Source organism: Microtus ochrogaster, unplaced genomic scaffold, assembly GCF_000317375.1.
Source record: "Microtus ochrogaster isolate Prairie Vole_2 unplaced genomic scaffold, MicOch1.0 UNK1, whole genome shotgun sequence".
Classification (NCBI taxonomy): Eukaryota; Metazoa; Chordata; class Mammalia; order Rodentia; family Cricetidae; genus Microtus; species Microtus ochrogaster.
In genome coordinates, this window is record NW_004949099.1 from 18,963,974 (window position 1) to 18,984,987 (window position 21,014).

A 21,014-nucleotide genomic window follows, 5' to 3' on the forward strand; every position below is an offset into this window, starting at 1 on the left:
TTCTCCCTCCTTCTGCTCCTCATTGGGACCTTGGGAGCTCAGTCCAGTGCTCCAGTGTGGGTCTCTGTCTCTACCTCCTTCCAGCACCAGATGAAGGTTCTATGGTGATATACAAGATATTCGTCAGTATTGCTATAGGATGGGGTCGTTTCAGTTTCCCTATCCTCATCTGCCCAAGGAACTAACTGGGGACATTATAATATATTTTAAAAAGTTATTTGATGTTATATAGCTAGCAGTGGGAAAGAATTATCTGAAACTCAAGCTTGTATGGAAAACCCAAGTTATTAAATGATTTTTCCCTATATTTCTTATATAGACAGACTTTTAAGACCTTTCTCATTAAAATGATAAGAGTCAATGAATATGTACATTAAATAAGTGAACATGTCTTAATGTTGCAATTTTACAGTAATCAATATGTATGCACCCATATACTAAGTATGGTGTTGTATTTTGAAACTTGAGAAAAAAATTAGATTTAAGAGAATGTACTGCTGTTGCAGAGACCTGATATCAATTCCCAGAACATATTTCAGGCAGGTAGCAAGAGGCAATCTGCAACTCCAGCTCCATGTGGATCTGACAGCTCTGACTTCTGTACATTCCCCTACACAGACAGACACACACACATCATATAAATATACTTATACTATATTTTTCATATAATTTAAAGTAATAATGATAAATCTTTTAAATTTAGATCTTAAACTTTACAAGCTATGGATTTGTACATAAAAATGCAGTTTTCCTCAGGCCAAACATGCATTCCCATATTTTTTTCATAAATATTTACAAATTATATTAGCACAGAGAAAGAAGTTTCAGCTTTTGTCGTGCATTGGGTTGTTAGAAGCCTTGCTGTGATTTGTTTCTCAGGGCTTCAAGAGATATGTTCTAAAATTGGAAATAGATCTGATTTCCACAGGAGATAATCATAGACTGAGTTTTACCACCCAGGGATACCATGACTTCTTCTATTTGGTGACCAGCTCCCTGCAGAGCCTTAATGGAGGCATGTATCACAGTAGAGAAGCCTAGAATCAGATACACGGCTTTTGTGGTATATAACATTTTAACTCCACATAGCCCCATCCCTTCCTCTGCTTGCTGCAGTGGGTGCAGCATCGCATGTTATAGGGCTGAACGAGTCTGGTATTGAAGGCATGCTAAGCACCTCATTTCATGGTCATGCTTTTCTATTTTATTTTATTTTATTTTATTTTATTTTATTTTATTTTGCTTCTTCAACAGTCAGCTCAGTACTATTGAAACCATAAACAGGATACATAGTAGTTTATCCTTAGATGATTGTAGCCAGGAACCAAGGAATACTTGTTTCCGTGCCTCCCTTTGATTTCCCTAGGTAGACAGTTCAGGAAGATATATTAGAAGTGTGTTTAAAATAAAACAGCCCTTGTTTTTGGCTTAGTGAATAACTCCTCTTTCATTGGCTTTGTTTCTGTGCAAGCTGAAGAATCTTAGCCTCAGACTTCTCCATTGTAGGAGCACTCACTGAAAGGTAGTGCTTTCCTTTGTTCAGTGATTATAATTTGGCTCCTGAATTTTCAAAATGACATCTTGAAAGGGTTACCTGATATCTCTGCAAAATTCTTGAGACATTGAACCTGTGGAAGCCAGAGACAAAGGCAGTGGTGAGCTCTTGATATGGCTTCTGGGAACCTACACTAAATTAATTGCAGAAGTGTCAAACATCTAGCTAGACTTACCCAGATATTTCAAGGAAAGGCGTGATTTCTGTCTTCCATTAGGATACAAGGACAGAACTAAAGGAGATATGAGATGAACAACTGTGTACAGGGTTCAAGTACTGTAATGGAAAGACCATATATGCTAATACATTTAATTTGTACCCAGCTGTCTGCCTGAATGACAGTAAGGCATCTTTTCTTTTATATTTGATATATTAGTTGCTTTATGCTTACTCCTGTGCATAACTTGTTTAGATCAGAAAATGAATTTTATCAAACTCCATGTGTGGATTTAAAGTTAAGTATTTTACTTTAGTAAGTTGTAGTACAACTCCCAAAGTCTACATTCTTTCTTAAGAACACAAAGGATATTGGGTTATCTTTAAAAAAAGTGGAGGCTCACATTTATGTTTTGTTAAGATTTTGGGGTGAATTATTTCTGGTTTACATACATTTTTTCTTTTTGTTAGCTTTGAACTTATATATTTATCAAGAAATTGCCTTCAGAGTGTTTAAATGTAGTCATCACTTCTCAATTGACTATGCACCATTATTTAGCACGGCAATATTCTTTAGCTGTCTTCTGAATTTTGACCTTTACTCAGAATTTACAAGTTGTTGCACAGGTGCAGCGAAATGACAGACAGCAACCTTTAGTTTGAGCCAAATATGGGGTGATAATTGTGACCATTGCCCCACTAGACTCGTGCATTCCTCCCCTCCCCTCCCCTCTACTCCCCTCCCCCCCTCTTATCCCCTCCCAATTCTTACATACTGTAATGGCAGTTCACCTGAACCCTATTAGTCTCCAGATCAATAAGAACTTGGAACATACTGTATTACTTACTTGAGTTGCCAAAAAGATATTCTTGATTCTGTTTACTTTTTTTTTAAACAGCCCCTCCAGAATGGGAACAGAAAATCCAAAATACATACCTTTCTATCTATGACAGCTTGTTTTGGGAATGCAAAGCTACTGGAAAGCCAGCTCCTTGGTACACATGGCTAAAGAACGGTGAACGCCTCAATCCAGAGGTAAGTAGCTATATGTTAGAAATTCATTCCATTATAGCACATTTTTGTTAGAATAACAGTCATTCCCAGTAGCAGCTCATGTCTTTCTAGTATTCAGTGTACTCCAGAGCATGAAGCTTACATTTATGTAATCCTTAAACAAACCCAGAGCAAGTAAAGGGTGCTGGGATTGAACGCTTGGACATACTAGCAGTTAGTGATGAGTTCACATCTAGATGACATTAGCACATGCTCAGGAAGCATTAATTGGAATCTGTGGGATAATAATAAAGGAGAAGAAAAGAAACAGAAAGAAGGGAGCATGAAGTTGGAAGAGGATATTTGGGATAGATATGGGGGAGTTACAGTGGGGGAACTGTGGGGGGTATTATCAGGAAACATTTTAGAAAGCATGAAATCTCAAGAAATAAATAAAATATTCTAAACAGTAAGAAACTAAAAAGAGTGTATCACCATCAAAGCTTACATTTGATGAGCTGCCCTGTGTGTTAGGTCTTCTACCCTGTTGTTTTCTGTACATTGCTTTGTCAAGATAATGTGAGAGAGATAGATAATGATCATTCCTTCAAATATATGAAGAAATGTATTTAGAGAGGCTGAGACACTTGTCTGAAGTTGTAAAGCAGCTACTGAAGTTAAAATTAGCTTTCAGAACAGTACCTGTGGGTACCAATCAGACAAGGAACACAGAGAAGTGAAACAGTTTTCCAAGGTTACTGAACAGTAGGTAGAAGATGCAGTCTACTAAACTTTGTCCAGTAGGAGGACTCAGACTCTGAGTTGATACACACTCTCCCACTTCTAGAAACTGTGATGGCTACCCTTACTCCATAAGAAAAGATCAGAGGCTTTGTACACATTTTAAATATAAACATATTTTCTCTTATGGTATCTATCCCATGAGGGTACTTTTCCCTTATCAAATTCTCCAGATAATCGTGTTAATGTATTTTATTTGTACATGGATCTATAACCAGAGTCATAAAGAATATATTGTTTGGAAGCTGAAAACAATGGTGTGTGTGTGTGTGTGTGTGTGTGTGTGTGTGTGTGTGTGTGTGTGTTTAGTGGAACATTCCTACAGGATGCCTTTAGAATACATTCTCTTTTTGTTTTTCTCTAACCCACTTATATTATCCTTAGAGAATGGTAGTGGATTCATTGAAATGTTTAGTTTAGGTTATATATTTGCTATCAACTATTAACTTTGTTTACTAAAATATTATTTCAGTACCCTAAACAGTTCCTTGTAGCAGATGTTTGATGCTGAGGCAGGAGGTCTTTAAAGGAAGTTACAGAAAGGAAGGCTGTGGCTTCTCTAACTTAGAACTTGAGCAACATATTGTAACATCATCACATTTCCAGAGTGGTGGAACTTTCTAAATCATTTTGAATATCATAGAAGAGACAGTTTCATATATTCCATTGAGAGGCTGCCAATCTACACAGAAATGATGTAACAAAGATTATTCCAGTGCCCCAAAAAATTAATCCACAAATATTATGCTTTGTACTTTTTTATCTTTAGAAATTTACTCAGGAAGTGAAAGTTCTCAACGTTAGGCAAAAATGTTTTCCATTAATATATTTTGTGCAAGAGAATGCTTAATTAACAATGAAACATCTTTTATATTAAAGCAAAACACCTTTTGATGACTCTTCCTTTATTAGGAGAGAATTCAGATTGAAAATGGAACTCTTATCATCACCACGCTGAATGTGTCAGACTCCGGGATCTACCAATGTGCTGCCGAAAACAAATACCAGACAATTTATGCAAATGCAGAGTTGAGAGTTTTAGGTGAGCCATTCATTTATACACAAGAAATTTGAAACTAAACCTTTCATGCTACTTTTTATATGTCATCGGAATCTGATTCTTTTCCAGTGAACTAGAAATTACTATCTCTAAAAACAATGAGAAATATCTCAATTAGCCTTTTTTTATTTAAAAATTAGTTTATTCATTTTACATGCCACCCACAGTTCTCCCTTGCTGCCCTCTTCCACTTCCCCTTCCTCCCAACCCACCACCATTCACTCCTCAGAAAGGGAAAGGCCTCCCATAGGGAGTAAACAAGTTCTGGCAGGACCAATCCCCTCTCCCCTTGATCAAGGCTGGGCAAGAAAGACATCCCAAAAGAAAAAAAAAAGGGGGGGGGTCTCCAAAAAGCCAGCTCAAGCACGGCGGATAGACCCTGATCCCACTGCCAGGGCTTCACCACAGACCAAGCTACACTACTGTTGCCCACATGCAGAGGGCCTAGTTCAGTGCCATATAGACTCCCCAACAGTTGGTCTGGAGTCCATCAGTTCCCATGAGCTCCAGTCAACTGTCTCTGTGGATTTTTCCATCATGATCTTGCCCCCCCCCTTGCTCATATAATCCCTCCTCCCTCTCTTTGACTGGACTCCAGGAGCTCAGCCTGGTACTTGGCTGTGAATCTCTGCATCTGCTTTGTCAACTACTAGATACAGGTTCTATGCTGACAGGTTATTCTCCAATCTGATTACAGGAGAAGGGCCATTCAGGCACCATTTTCACCACTGCTAGTAGTCTTAGCTGGGGTCATGCTTGTTGATTCCTGGGAATTTCAATAGCATCAGGTTTCTCTCTAACTTCATAATGGCTCTCTCTATCAAGTTAGCTGTTTCCTTGCTCTTCCACTCAATCCCTTCCCCAACTCGACCATTCCCTTCCCTCATGGTCTCATCCACCATCCCTTCCTTTCTCCCTCCCTCTCCATTCCCAGTTTACCCAGATCTTGTTTGTTTCCCCTTCTCAGGGTAATACATGCATCCCTCTTAGGGTCTTCCTTGTTACCTAGCCTCTCGGAAGTTGTGGATTATAGTCTGATCCTTTGCTTTACATCTAGTATCCACTTATGAGTGAGTACATCCCCTCTTTTGTCTTTCTGGGTCTGACTTACCTCACTCAGGTTGATTTTTTTCTAGTTCCATCTATTTACCTGCTAAAAGATGTTTAAGGAATTACTCAATATCCTTAGTCATCAGTGAAATGCAAATTAAAACACCTCTGAGATACCATCTTACACCTGTCAGAATGGCTAAGATCAACACCACTGAGGACAACTTATGTTGGAGAGCATATGGAGTGAGGGGAACACTCCCCCACTGATGGTAGAAGCGGAAACTTGTACAGCCTGCTTTGGAAATCAGTATGGAGATTTCGCGGACAACTGGGTATCATCTACTTGTTCATTCGAGTGTTATTTGTAATAGCCAGAACCTGGAAACAATTTAGATGCCGCTCAACCAAAGAATGGATTTAAAAAAATGTGGCTCATTTATACAACAGATATATGAATGATAAATATTACTTAGCTGTTAAAACAATGCAAAATGAAACAAAAAAAATGACATCATGAAATTTTCAGGCAAATGGATGGAACTCAATCAATTTTTTTTATAACATAAAAGGGTTTTAACTATTTTTCCATTTTGGCACTGCATTAGGTTCCCATCATTATATGTGTCCAAATTCAGCTGTGTTTTAATCAAGCAACTGGATTCTAGTGAGTGGTCTTGAAGACAAAACAGTGGGATCCAGAAGAAATCTTTTCAGCTACAAATATGAGCATGAGAAATATTTTCATCCACACAAGCATAAGAAAAGCAAGAAACTTAAGACACTGTGACTCTCTACCTCCGCTTACTTGTGCACTAGCTGTCAAGTAGTACACTGTAGCTAGGTAGTTATACTGTGAACCCTTTCCTTCAAATGTGTAGATGTGTGGATTCAGGATGGCTATTGTAGCTGCAGTCCATATTCAGGTCAGGAGGAAAGGAAGGAGACAGCTCCCCTCATATGTGTCTCTTATTTAAAAAGAATGATCCGTTAAGATTTTATTCATTTCCTTAACTAAGACTCTTGTCACATTGTCATGCAGATATTGAAGAAAGCATAGAACAAGGAAAACAATTCCTTAGAGGGGAAAATACTGAGGTTGGAACAATGTGAGATTGACACCTAATGAAATTCAAACAGTGGTGTCTGCTGCAGTAAATAAGAGTGGGGTGTTTTTAACCCTGAGTTGATTAGCGACAGAAAGAATGAAGGAAACAAGAATAAAGTAAGACACCAAATATTATAGGCATTTGGGTGTCAGGCATCTTGTTCCTTCATTACACATGACTATTTCATTGGGTATTTATTATTTCCCAGGCGCCAAGAAAAGATACTCAAATGAGAGTGACCCTCACCTTTACTGAACTTACAGTTTCACTAGAAAATAACCAATTCTAAACTGAACTGTTGGTATTCAGACACAAGGCAAACCAAATGGAACTTACATTGAGAAGACCCCTTTCAATCTTGGATCATAAAAGCAAGTTGCATGGGCCAGATGCAGGCAGAGAAGCAACTGCTTTAAAAAGCCAAGAAGTCAGAAAACCCGGAATGTTTGAAAACTTCAGTTCAATTGGACTTTAGAAATGGAGATTAGACACACAGATCCAACTATCAGGAACATGGAAGGCTTAGGTGCTTCCCAAGTCCTCTTTTAGGTTCTCTTTTCAGTGAACTATTACTCATCTAACTTTGTAGGAACAAGACTAAGACTGACAAGTGTGAGGTTTTTAAATTTCACTTTGCTGATCTAATTCTATTGAAGTCATATTATATTTCTCCACCTTAAGTTTTCTAAAAGAAACTGGAAATAATGACAAAATACTTCTGCTTTGCTTCAATGATGTAAAGCATGTATATACATTTTTATCCATGCATATGTAAATATTGTGCAAATGTCTATGTATATGTGTGTATTGTGTACTTAAACTGGCCTTAAGTCAGCTTGAGTATGTTAACTTTAATTTTGAATAAAAATGTTACATTTTATCCAGTATGTTAGTTTAATTTTAAGTTAATGCGTGTTAATTGAGTGATTTAATTAATCAATTTTTAATTTTTGCTTTTAGCCTCAGCTCCAGATTTCTCAAAAAAACCCATTAAAAAAATCTCAGTTGTTCAAGTTGGTGGTGACATTTCTATTGAATGCAAACCAAATGCCTTCCCTAAAGCATCTATTTCTTGGAAAAGAGGAACAGAGAGCCTAAGGCAAAGTAAAAGGTAAGACATCTTTATAAGTACATTTTTTTTGTATTTTATAATGTACCAACTCCCAAACCCAGCTTTTTCTTCTGTGATAAAGTTTTAGTGGAGTACCCCGAGATGCCAACGGTTTCACATCCTATGTAAACTATATGTAGCTATAAAGCTTGTTTGTGTAATTTGGCTGCAATATTTTCACTGCACATACTTATAATAGAGGTATATTTTTAAAATCCTTTAAGACCTTTTTCTATATTCAGTTTGAAGCCTTTTTCCTGACCCAGCCTGCTGAGAAATCAGCGAGAACATTATACAAAGGCAAGAGATACTCCTAGGCACACACCTGGTGCTATGGTTTTTAAATAGTCACACAGGTGTTCACCCCATGACTAAATGAATTCACCACATGAAAAAAAAATAGTGTGGAGAGGTTCCTGTAGGGAAGCAGGAGAGGTTTCCTTCCAGAATGGTTGCAGGTGAGAAACTTGAAGTCCTCACTTGAATGTTTTCTAGCACAGTGCAGCATAATGGAATACTTTTCTTTTTCAAACATATAATATGGTTCATTACATTGCTCTATAGAGTCTTGTGTATAGGAAGGACAGTCAGACCACAGTTGGCAGCTGTATTTGAATGGCCCCTGTGTGTGACTGAGTCATCCTGTTAAGAATGAACCATTGTGCACATATGAACTCATAGAGCTTTTCAACAAAAATATGTAGCAGTGACCCTTATCTGACAAGACAGAGCACATGAAAGAAATGCAAAATGCAATGGAAATGACTGGAACACAGACAAGGGGATGAGGTGGCTGACAAATACTACAAGCCTTTCTGGGGCATGGGGCTGCAGAGGAAGTCTCTGTAAGAATCAGAGCCTGCTGGCTGCTTATAAAATCAGGTAGTTATAGGACAGAAAGGGGTGGGTGAATTTGAAAAGTTCCCTTTGTTGTTCACAGTTGGATATTGCTAAGGGGTTAGCAGTAAGGAGATAAGGAATTTCAGGAGATGGAAAAATGTCTTTGCTGGATAGCTTTTTCTTGGGGGTCCACAGGACAGGAAAGGTGAAAAGCAGAGAGAGAACATTAGTCTGGAAAGTAGATTATTGTAGTTAAGGGTATTGTCACAGCTCAGCTAAAATGGAGGAACCTTTACCCAATGACTTGGCACTGGATAAGTGTGCCAGTTTGTAGTTTTAAAGAAAGACTGGTTTGTGAGCTGTCACTTCACATGAACATTCACAACTTGATTTTGGTCAAGTGTTGCAAAAACAGATTCACCATGTAACATACTTAATATTGCAGGATAAGCTAGATATATGGATTTTGACAAAGAACCTCTGAAGGTTTTTCTAGGGAAACAAACTTCATAGGCTAGATGTGAGGACCTTGATTTGATATTGGCATTCCTAATATTGCCCTTGTAGCCAAGGAAGAGAGAATAAAGGGAGACAACAACAAACATCAGAGATTTGCATTGGTGCTGGTGGCCCTGCTGACTCTATCTGCTGTCCTTATAGAGCTCTCCAAATACCTGATGAAATGTTTGAGAGGAGGCATCGTAGTGCCTTCCTTCATTCCTTAGCCTTGCCTTTATAAAAAGTTTTTATATCCCTGGATTAAAGATGTCCTAAAATAGAAATTCCCCCGAACTTTTAATGAATGAGTCACAACAGATGAATGAGTGGGTATTAGAGTCTTAGAGAGAGGCTTTACTTAGGGAAATGCCTAAAGACAAAGGGACAGGCATGTTGGCTTATGGGACCAGAAAGGTGAAGATAACCTGCTGCTGGAGGCCAGACTGGCCTCCTCTGGAAAGTGACTGCAGAAGCCCCCTGTTGAACATCATAAAAGTTGCTTTCTGTACATTTTACCTTTCACCCCTAAAATCAAATCACATTTTAAACATGCTGATGTAGAAGAATACTCCAGACCTACTTCAGCAGATCTAGATGTTTTATATAATCTAGTGATGTGGATCCAGATATACTGATGAACGGTGCTGTGTTGGATAAAGTGGTTCTAACGTGTGAAGCCAAAGAACAGGAAGAGATGACAGTGACCTTTAATGACCTTTCAAAGGTATGTGTGAGGAAAGAATAAAGAGAACGTGAGAAACTGTGAGGAACTGATGGAAATGATTGTGGTGAAAGAAAATCCAGAAAGCGAAAGGAACATAAAATTTTCAAACATTTAATGCTTTCTTTTTATTTCTTTTGCCCCAGATAAAACCAGTCTTAGCCTCGGAGCAGTTAGTCATGGTCACAATATGTTCAAGCTCACTTCATTGCAATGGAAGAATGAATGATGCCGTGGCCCCTTAACCTACAGAGTCTTTATAATAAAATCTTCCACTAGTTTGGGGACTCCATTACACATTTTAACAATAAAAGCAAACAAATTAAGTTCTGAATATACATTCTAAAAAATTGAAGAAATAATTGAGCCCTAGCAGGAGCTAGTAATTACAGGTATCTGTATCTATCTGATTTGTTGAGTACTAAACAGTGATTTGCAAAGGGCATGGAGTTAACTACATGAGACATCATATCTCTGCAGGCTTTCTGCCTTGTTTCCTCATCTACTGTCTCCTGTACGCACTGATTTCATTACATGTGTGACTTCAAGCTGCTCACTGGAAAATACAGCATCTGTGCTTGTAGCAGTAACTTTTTTTTTTTAAATCAGGACTGGAAGCACACAATTAATGACATGGAAGCTTATTATTAGCTATGAAAACTTGGTCATTAGGTTAGGCTTCTTCCCCTAGTACTTATAACTTAAGTTAACTTGTCTTTCTCTTAATCTATGTTTTTCTACATGGCTCAGTTTCATCTCTTCTCTACTGTATACCAAATCTCTTTAGTGTCTCCCTGGCATCTCATTTGCAACACACATGCCTAGCCTCCTTCTTCCCTTCTTTTCTCACCCCAGAATTCCTGCCTACCCTCTCCTGCCTAGCGACTGCTCATTCAGGTCTTTATTATACCAATTACAGAAACAAATCTTCTCACAGGGTAAAATATTCCACAGCATTCCATTCATTTTGTCTAAATAAAAAAGAAAGATTTTAACTCTAACATACTAAAACTTTATAAAATCAGAGTTAGTATCAGAAAGGATGACATTTACCATGTTCTATCCATTTGTATTTGGCAAATTTGGAGAAAGTACTGTATTATCTTATCTTTGTGAGTCCAAAGGTTTAAACCTAAACCACCTTTTAAATCATAACTTGTATCACCATCCTAAAAATACCTTTTTAGAACTTAGAATACCTTTTTAGATAAACAACTTAGCTTTTGTTTCTCAACCATATAAACTTTGCATCTCTCATGTAGGTTTTCTTTCTGAATTTGGAAAGAAGAAAAATTGTAGCTATATAGCTATCTAGTTTTTAATCGCATCAAAGAGAAGGTAGAATAGTACCTGAGTAAACAAGAAGTACAGAGCAAATAACTTCCAAACTATAGAAATAACTGAAAAAGTTGGTTGCCTGGACAGTCACCAAGGTTTGTTTTCAATGTTGGGGCATTCATCTTTGACCTAAAGGCAAACAAAGAATAAATGATAAACTTTTCTGTGAAATAAGAGTTTTGATAAGCTTCCTACCCTGTCTTGGTAAAGTTTGGCAGTCACCTTCTTTTTGTGCCCTGTTCATTAAATCTGAGCAGCTTATTGTCAACAATAGAGGCAAGGAAAGTTTCTTGCCTAGATGGCTAGTTTTGCCACATTTAATGAAAACTCCATATGGAGGTTCGTTGATGACTGTCCTCCCATTTTGAAAGTAATTGGCCCTACCAATAGCAGATATGTCTCACTGTCATGAAAAGTCTTGTTAGTAAATCATCTTTTTTTATTAAATTTATTTATTTATTAAGGATTTCTGCCTCCTCCCTGCCACCGCCTCCCATTTCTCTCCCCCTCCCCCGATCAAGTCCCTCTCCCTCATCAGCTCAAAGAGCAATCAGGGTTCCCTGTCCTGGGGGAAGTCCAAGGACAGCCCACCTCCATCCAGGTTTAGTAAGGTGAGCATCCAAACTGTCTAGGCTCCCCCAAAGCCAGTATGTGCAGTAGGATCAAAACCAATTGCCATTGTTCTTGAGTTCTCAGTAGTCCTCATTGTCTGCTATGTTCAGCAAGTCCGGTTTTATCCCATGCTTTTTCAGAACCAGGCTAGCTGGTCTTGGTGAATTCCCTATAGAACATCCCCATTGTCTCAGTGTGTGGGTGTACCCCTCGCGGTCCTGAGTTCCTTGCTCATGCTCCTTCTCCTTCTGCTCCTGATTTGGACCTTGAGATTTCTGTCCGGTGCTCCAATGTGGGTCTCAGTCTCTGTCTCCTTTCATCGCCTGATGAAGGTTAATATTCAGGGGGATGCCTATATGTTTGTCTTTGGATTCACCTTCTTATTTAGATTCTCTAGGATCGCGAATTATAAGCTCAATGTCCTTTATTTATGGCTAGAAACCAAATATGAGTGAGTACATCCCATGTTCCTCTTTTTGGGTCTGGCTTACCTCACTCAGGATAGTGTTTTCTATTTCCATCCATTTGTATGCAAAATTCAAGAAGTCCTTGTTTTTTTACTGCTGAGTAGTACTCTAATATGTATATATTCCATACTTTCTTCATCCATTCTTCCATTGAAGGGCATCTAGGTTGTTTCCAGGTTCTGGCTATTACAAACAATGCTGCTATGAACATAGCATATACTTTTGTTGTATGATAGGGCCTCTCTTGGGTATATTCCCAAGAGTGGTATTGCTGGGTCCAGGGGTAGGTTGATCCCGAATTTCCTGAGAAACCGCCACACTGCTTTCCAGAGTGGTTGCACAAGTTTGATGCCAAAAATTTATTTCTTTGAAGGTGTTTGGAGATCATCTGTCTATCTAAAATATTCTTCTGTTTGATATTGAACATACCTACATGACTACATGTTTGTTTATTATAGGTGACTAACTACTAAGCTACATTTCTTATTTATCCTAAACAGTTTTTAGTAATAACCTTTGAGGACTAGAACTATACAGTATATTTTAAATACCTTAAAATACCTTAAAAAATACCTTAAAAAACAGTAGAGTCAAATATACAGTTTTTATAACAAAATAACATTAATTTTATATGAATATACAAAATAATACCTATGTAAAATATTTGAGGATAATAATTGCTTTTTAATTTAAACACAGATTCAATAATCTGTACTTTTTTCTATCATCTTTATATTCCCCCATATAATTACAGAAAGAGATCCTTAAATCCACCTCTTTTGTTCAATATATTTTTCTGACTGTGACAAGTAACTAATGCCCCTAAATGATGACACACAACCCCTGAGCAACCAGAAATCATCCACCCCACTTTGGAAATGTAGACATCATGTTCTCTAGATTGCTTTCTGCTGTCTGGGGAGAGCAGCACTTTTAAGGGATCCTGAGAATACAGAGATAATGGTCAAGTCTTGAGAAAACTAGCAGTATTATTTTTTGTTTAATCTCTCTGTGTGGCAAAAGTTTATCTTAAGTCCTGTTTTGAGTATTCTGTAAGGTTAGATCATCTCAACTAGCAGCTTTGAAGCTATTTTGGGTGAAGAATTTTGAGAAAATTTCAATAGAGACATTCTGAGAGTCTGGATTCCCTGGGCTATTTGTTGTCATTGATGTCTGGTCCATTTGTTCTGAAAACACAACAAGAAAATGCATAAACTTTTAAAAGTACCATACATATTTGCATTAACATAAGTATAGAATGTATAGTATACACAAGTCAGGTAAGATAATTTCCTGTCTTGTGTTTGAACAGGTAAAAGGCATCTCTCAACTTTGTAAGTCTGTTTGGACTGATTAACCAAACTGTAATATGTATCTCCGTCCATGAGATGTGTAGTGAGTGGGGCCATTTCTCTGTCGCTCTGTGGAACATTCAGGTTTATTCCCAATATAACCACTGGGTTTTTATTAATAATAGAATAAATTTGATAATCACTACATATGCTGCCATTTGTATTGGCTTAATGTATTTCCTGTGGTCTTCTCATAAGGACTTTCAAAGAAGTTCAAAGTAAAAAAATAAAATAATATGCAGTATTATAGAAAGAACAAAAGGAAAATGTAGGGTAGGAGACTAGAAAGACAGGAGAAGTAAAGGAAATTAATTGGACGGAGAGAAAACATTAGGAATGCTGTTCCATAGTATATCATAGAAGATGAGTTGACTTCTCTACACTGTTTTGTTTTGAGTATACATTTGAGACATTTCTTTAACAAAGGCCTCCTTGTATAAATTTGATGAAAGAATAGCATTATTTAAAATAACAGTTTCTGATGTTGTCTTTAACCCATCAGGTATAAGGTAGTTTCTTTCTTGTAAACTAATAGCCTGACTATGAGGTGGGAAATGAATAATTTTCCATATTCAGAAACCACTTTTTCAGGCCATTGATGTTGGATGCAGAACATAATACCAACAAAGTAATTGTATTTAACTTGAAAATGGCTACCATAATGAAAAACAATTTCACAGAAAGAAAGTATTAAAGTTCTAGGCATTGAAACAAATTATTTTGGCCATAGAATTGAAGTGGCCTTGAACTCACAAAGGTACACCTGTCTCTTTCTCTCAATTGCTAGAATTAAAGACAGAGGCAGTCACCACTAGATTCACAAATTATTTCTAATTGCATCTAGAACATATAAATTAAGACTATTGGAATAACTATATCTCCGTATATCTATCTACGTGTGTGTGTGTGTGTGTGTGTGTGTGTGTGTGTGTGTGTTTGTGTGTGTAGATTTTCAAGGCAATTGAAATTAAATTTTCTAAGAGCAAACAACAGAATTTTGGACAAAGTGGGTGGTTATAGATTATTTTTAATTTAGATTTTAAAAGTCAATGTTAAATGTATAGGTAGACATACTGTTGAATAGTCTGTTGTAAAGGGGAATGACAGACTATTGATCCAAATTTGCAATTTGTATAAAGTCACGTCCTGAACTTAAACAAGTCACATAGAGTTCCCGTGCATGTTCTTAATGTCATTCCAAATTCATCATTTCATATAACAGTATATGTATCTTTAAACTTCTAATACTCTGGTAATAAATAACTCACTTGTATGCAAAGAAAGAATGAAAAAGAAATACAGAAAACTAGTTGAAATTTTCAGTGATTCTAAATAGAAGATTTTCAGTTCTTGACATTGGGAGTGTTTCCACCGGAAAACAGACCTCTTTAGTTTTCAGTATAAAACTTCTATATGATACTGTCTTCTTTGAAATTTCATTATCACTGACTCTTACCACCAATAAAATGTAACTACCTTAAGGTGGTTGAGAGAGCTTTAAAGAAGCCTATTCAAAGTAATCAAAGTGTATTGGCTACTTAAAAAAAAGGTTAGCAATATATGTTTTTAGACAATTTCTTCTCTCTTTTATGAATCTGGAGTTTTCATCACAGACCCAGTAGGTGATAAAGCTTGCTTTTGGAGACAAGTTCCCTCCTTCTGTATCCAGGTTTTCTTCTATGGTGCTAAAGGAAAACTTTCTGAACATTCCCTTGTTTGAAGTCATATTGACAAATGTTTTAACCTATTGAAATGTTAACTTGGATCAAAAGGCAGTTTTTTAAAAACTCTTTTATTGATTTTATTGGGCTATACATTTTTCTCTGCTCCCCTTTCTTTCTCTTCATCTCTCTTTTCCGTCTGCCCTCTCCCAAGGCCCCATGCTCTCAATTTTCTCAGGAGATCTTGTTTTTATCTACATCTTCCCATGTAGATTAGATGTCTCTCTTAGGGTCCTCTGGGTTGTGAATTTTAGGCTGCATTATGTGCTTTCTGTCTACAACCCACTTATGAATACATTATGAGTCTTTCTGGGTCTGAGTTACCTCACTCAATCTGATGTTTTCTAGATTCATCCATTTTACTCCTGCATTGCTGGTGGGAGTGCAGAGTGGTACAGCCCCTTTGCATATCAGTATGGTGATTTCTCAGAAAATTAGGAAAAATTTTACTAAAGACCCAAAATACCAGTTTTGGTTATATATACCCAAAGGATGTTCAATCATATCACAAGGACATGTTACTCAACTATGTTCTAGCAGCATTGTTTGTCATAGCCAGAACCTAGAAACAACCTAAATGTCCCTGGACTGAAGAATGGATAAGGAAATTGTGGTAAATTTACACAGTGGAGTACTACACAGCAGAAAAAATTAATGACACCTTGAGATTTGCAGGTAAAAAGCAGTTTTTAAAATAGTTAGCTTTTTTTCTTATTAACTTATGCACTATCATCAAAGCCTTGTTTGCTTTAGGGCTTCCATGAACTCTAATAGTCTATGAACATGGAAAATTCTGATCATAGACAATTTCACTCCCTGTGATCATGGGTTATTGTCATTAAAGAGTCTAAACCTGCTTGACTTTTGTGTGGGGAATGAATAGTTATACAATGTCTCTCTCATTCTCTTTAGTGATACCTAAGATTTAACAGCAATGTATAAATTAAACAGAAGATAAAGCATGTATTGCAAAGACTTCAACATTGAACATTAGACAGCCTAGGTTCTGGTCACTCTCCTTGAGGAGTATCATGGCCCTGAGGAAAAACACCAGGTTATTTTAGGTTATTAAAATAATTAAATATTGATTATTATAACCACATAATGCCTGGAGAATATGGTTAAATTCAACAGAAATGTGTACTTGGCTAGTTGAAAATATTAAGTTCTTTATTAATATCAGGTTCATATATTCCTTAATGGTTTACTCAGGTGAAGAAGTGACTAAGTTGAACACAAATACTTCTATTAATTATAAAACAACGGAATTGATCTGTTTGGGAAAAATTCAGAGTTTAAGGGGAACTCTGCAACTAAAGGGAAAACCATTGGGGACATTTAGCCTCATTCTTTCATTCAGCATGTCAGTTTGAACACTCAACACAAGTGGAACATAATATATTTAGTATATGTTTTTATGTTCTCCAAACAGTGCAAATTAAAGTTTACTTTATTTAACTTTTAGAGGTTGTACATTAATTATAGCAGCTATTTTTCTTTTTTAAAGAGCTTTTAAAAAGCATATCTTTTCTCATTTTACATGTCAAATCCAGTTCCCACTCACTTCCTCCCCTCCACATTCCATCCCATCCCAACCCCCTCCTCCTTCTCTTCTTCCCCCATGCTCCCAATTACTCAGGAGATCTTGTCTATTTCTCCACCCCATGGGGATCTGTTTATGTTTACTTAGGGTTCTTCTTGGCACTTAGCTTCTCTGGGATAGTGGACTATAGACTCCTTTCCTTACGCTTTGCTTTACAGATAGTATTCTCCTGTGAGTGAGCACATACCATGCTCATTTTTCTGGGTCTGATTACCTCATTCAGGATAGTTCTTTTGTAGTGACAAAACATTATGCCCAAAAGCATCTTAGGGAATAGTTTATTTTGGCTTACATTTCCAGAGGGAACGTCTGTGATTGTGGGCAAGGCATGGCAGCAGGTTCAGGGACACAATACTAAGATATCACATCTTCAACCATGAACAGAAAGCAGAGAGAGACACCTAGAAATAGGGTGAGACTCTACAGTTTTAAAAGCGGTCCACACTGGCATACTTCCTGTCTCAGGCCTCTACCTCCTAAGTTCAATAATGTACCTCCAAACAGCACCAACCAACTGGGGACTAAGAGATCAAAGAACTAAGTCTATAGGGTGTATTTCTCATTAACACTATTATATGCAGTTGAACTAAACTTCAAGTATAAATAAAATCATGATGTACTCATTTAACTCTTTCATAAGCTTTATACATATTCATTGAACACCTTTTGTATTTCTACTACAATACTGTATCCTGAGGCTAAAGCGTTAAACTACATTGCTTCAGGTATGTAATATTCTTTTCATTTTTTCTAAAGAAATAGTTTGTCTTTAAAGTTATTTGGAGTCAAAGACTGTGGTTAAGGCCCCAATTTTACTTCTCATTTAGTTGATAGCTTCTAGCAAATCCTTTAGTTTTTCTGGTTCTCAGTTGAACCATTTTAGAGAAAATAGTGCTTGTATCTCACAGAGGGGTGTCTGAGACAGAAATGACACAGCCCATGTAGAAGGGCATGAAGTCTCCATGCATTCTAAGATGTCTAAACCTTTCAAGAAATCATTTTGACCTCTGTGCAGTTCAATCCATGCATATTTACATTTATGAGACAGAAGAACAACAAAAACCTCAACTTGGGAGGTCAAGGCAAATGATGATAAAGAACATGTCTTCAAGGCATTCTCAGGACACTAATTAATCTCACATCTGATGAATTTGATTAATCACTTCTTTTCCTTGGAGATCTACTTAGACAGTCACTAGATAGAAATCATAAGTCATAAATGCGTCTCATTTTTCCCTATAGGTGCTGGCTTCCTATTTAGGGAACTTGTGAATTTAATAGGAAATGTTATCCTGCTGAACAAACAGGTCAACAGTGTGCTCTGCCAGGCAATATTAAGTACTGAATCACTGACCCTTGTCAGTAGTAGAAACAGGAGCTCCAAACTACAAAAACAAAAAACAACAGACCATTAATTTTGTCCTGTTGTTAGAAGAATTGCAGTGAAATCCATAAGTAAATCAATCGATTTTTTACCTTCTTTCCAAAAACATAAAAGTATAATAAAACATACTTGCATCCAGGAAAATATTCAACGATTGTAATAATACTCATTTAAGTGAATTCCTATTTGCTAAGAAATGTATCTGGCCTCATATATGTCTCAAAAAAGACACATTTTTTCATATAGTAATATACAACTGAGGATCAGTATTCTCACAGAGTACATGTTACACTGGTGTCATTTTACACCACATTAATGCAATGGTTACATATAGAGATACTTAAACATTTGCAGTCAACTTCCCTAGAAAGGAGAAATTCTATCCCATGGCAGTTGGTCTGAAAATTATATCATTTTTCATAGACTCAGAACAAGAGAACATCTATTCTTCTTATACAATTTCTGTTTCCTTCTCTTGCTTATTTAAACTCCAAGTTTATGAGCAAGCCTTGTGGAATCATGGGTTCTCTGTGTATTTCTTACTTGCAATACCACCCTTAAGCCCTGTATGTATTCTGATATATGGCAAATGGAAGTCACTGTATTGACAAGTAATCCCACTGACTTTAATAGAATTACCCAGTTACTGAAAGTAGTGGTTATTCAGTGTATTTGTGTGGAAGCACCAAATTTAAAGTGGATTTACAATACTGTCATTTTCTTATCACTACAACACCAATACTTACCTTCTGGACAGAGCACTGAATTGTGGGAAAGAATGATGTAGACAGAGACTGCTCATTTGTTTCCTGGCCACCCAGATCCAAATAATCACACAGAAACTATATTAATTACAAGACTGTTTAGACAATAGTTTAGGCATATTCCTAGCTAGTTCACACATCTTAAATTAACCCTTTTCTATTTATCTATGTATCATTATGAAGTTTTGCCCTACCTGTACAGTTCCATTGTCTCTCTCTTTCATAAGCTACACGACATGTCCTTGACTCTGCATACTATCTTTATATGTCTCTGTTTGGATTTCCTGCCTGGATTTACTCTGCTTAGCCATTGACTGAAACAGTTTTATTTATTAGCCAATAAAAAAAAAACACATATACAGGAGGATATTCAACATCATCTCCCCTTTTCTGTCTAATTAAAAAGAAAGGTTTTAACTTTAACAGTAAAATTAAATATAACAAAACCATAAAGACCTTTTGGTGGGTTTTATTCCATCAAACCACAGTAGCCTGAATGGAATCCACGGGTTCCCATCCTCTGTGGAAACAAAAGCAGAACTTCTTTTCTAAAATAACATATCCCTAGACTTAAATTTTGAAGTCAGGATGCCTTTAAAATACATATGTTGGTTTAGCTTAACAGTCTATACAATGAAATGTCTCTCTGTAGTTACCTCATTCATAGGCAAAAAATTCAATGAAAACACAATAATATACATAATTCAGACTCTCTGTGTATTTCTTATTTTTATATGGATTAATTTTAACTCTATTACTCTATTTAATATTTATTTTACTATTGTTACTCCTTTAATCTGTGACTGTCTATACTCTTGTCTTTATTCTTTTCCCTTTTTCTTCCATGCCTATGTACATTTTTAAAACATACTCCAATCCATTTAGAGGTTCATTTTTGTCTGAATCTGTCTTCACTGTGTATCTGTAATGATTTTTTCACCAGGAACACTTATTTTTAAAATGCTATGTGGGCATGACTAGGACCAACTCTATGACCCTGCCTGTTTGCTCTGACCAGTCCAACATGGAGGAGACTATGTCACCATTAAGCAACAGGACCAGCATGAACCAGGAAGTCAGCTCTTAAAGGAACTGTGCAATTTTTGTTACTAAGGTTGAGTCAGGAAACCTTCTCTTAAAGGAATTGCATCTTTGTTTCTCTCTAACAAACAGAACCTACCAAAGAAAATGATGCTACCAAAGCCCTGCTTACCTCTGTTTGTTTATGTATAGAATTCCTTCCCAAGCTCTCTCAGGTTTTAAGTGCATATACTTGATCCAAATTGGTAGGAGGAGACTGCTTTTTCATTTCCAGACCACCCAGACCTGAATAGTCACATAGAAACTAAATTTATTACATCACTATTGGGCCAATAGCTTAGTCATATCCCTAGCTAGCTCTTATACATTAAATTAACCCATTTCTATCAATCTACATTTTACCACGAGGCTGTGGCCTACCATTAAATTTTCAGAGTCTCTCCCCTTTGGCAGATACATGGTGTTTCCTTAACTCTACTTACTTTCTATATAAATCTCTGTTCAGGTTTTCCTGCCTGTAATTTACCCTGCTAAGCCATTGAAAGAAACAGATTTATTCATTAGCCAATAAAAGCAACCCATATATAGAAGTAAATTCCACATCAGAATGAACCAAAGAATCCAAAGGTGTTAGAGAAAATAAGTGAATGAGGAAGTTGCAGAAGGGGAGGAAAAGAGAAAGGAGACCTGGGAGGACATTATCTGTCACTCTCATTCTTTGCTACTAAAAAAAATCATCTGCTCTTCATGTTCTCCAAAGGGAAAGGTTACCTGTGAGAATAAATGTCTGAAATCTTATACCATGGAATAAAACCATACATACACACACACACACAC

At 36.7% G+C, this 21,014-nt stretch overlaps 1 protein-coding gene across 4 annotated transcripts in view; it reads left to right on the forward strand.

The window, feature by feature from the left end:
• Cntn6 (contactin 6) overlaps window positions 1-21,014 on the forward strand; it is a 375,071-nt gene that overhangs the window by 276,573 nt on the left and 77,484 nt on the right. For all 4 annotated transcript variants that reach the window (XM_005364955.3, XM_013353087.2, XM_026788275.1 and 1 more), the window contains 3 exons: window positions 2,611-2,747; window positions 4,419-4,548; window positions 7,686-7,836. In XM_005364955.3, the coding sequence (XP_005365012.1) occupies window positions 2,611-2,747; window positions 4,419-4,548; window positions 7,686-7,836 (418 nt within the window). The remainder of the gene's footprint in view (window positions 1-2,610; window positions 2,748-4,418; window positions 4,549-7,685; window positions 7,837-21,014) is intronic.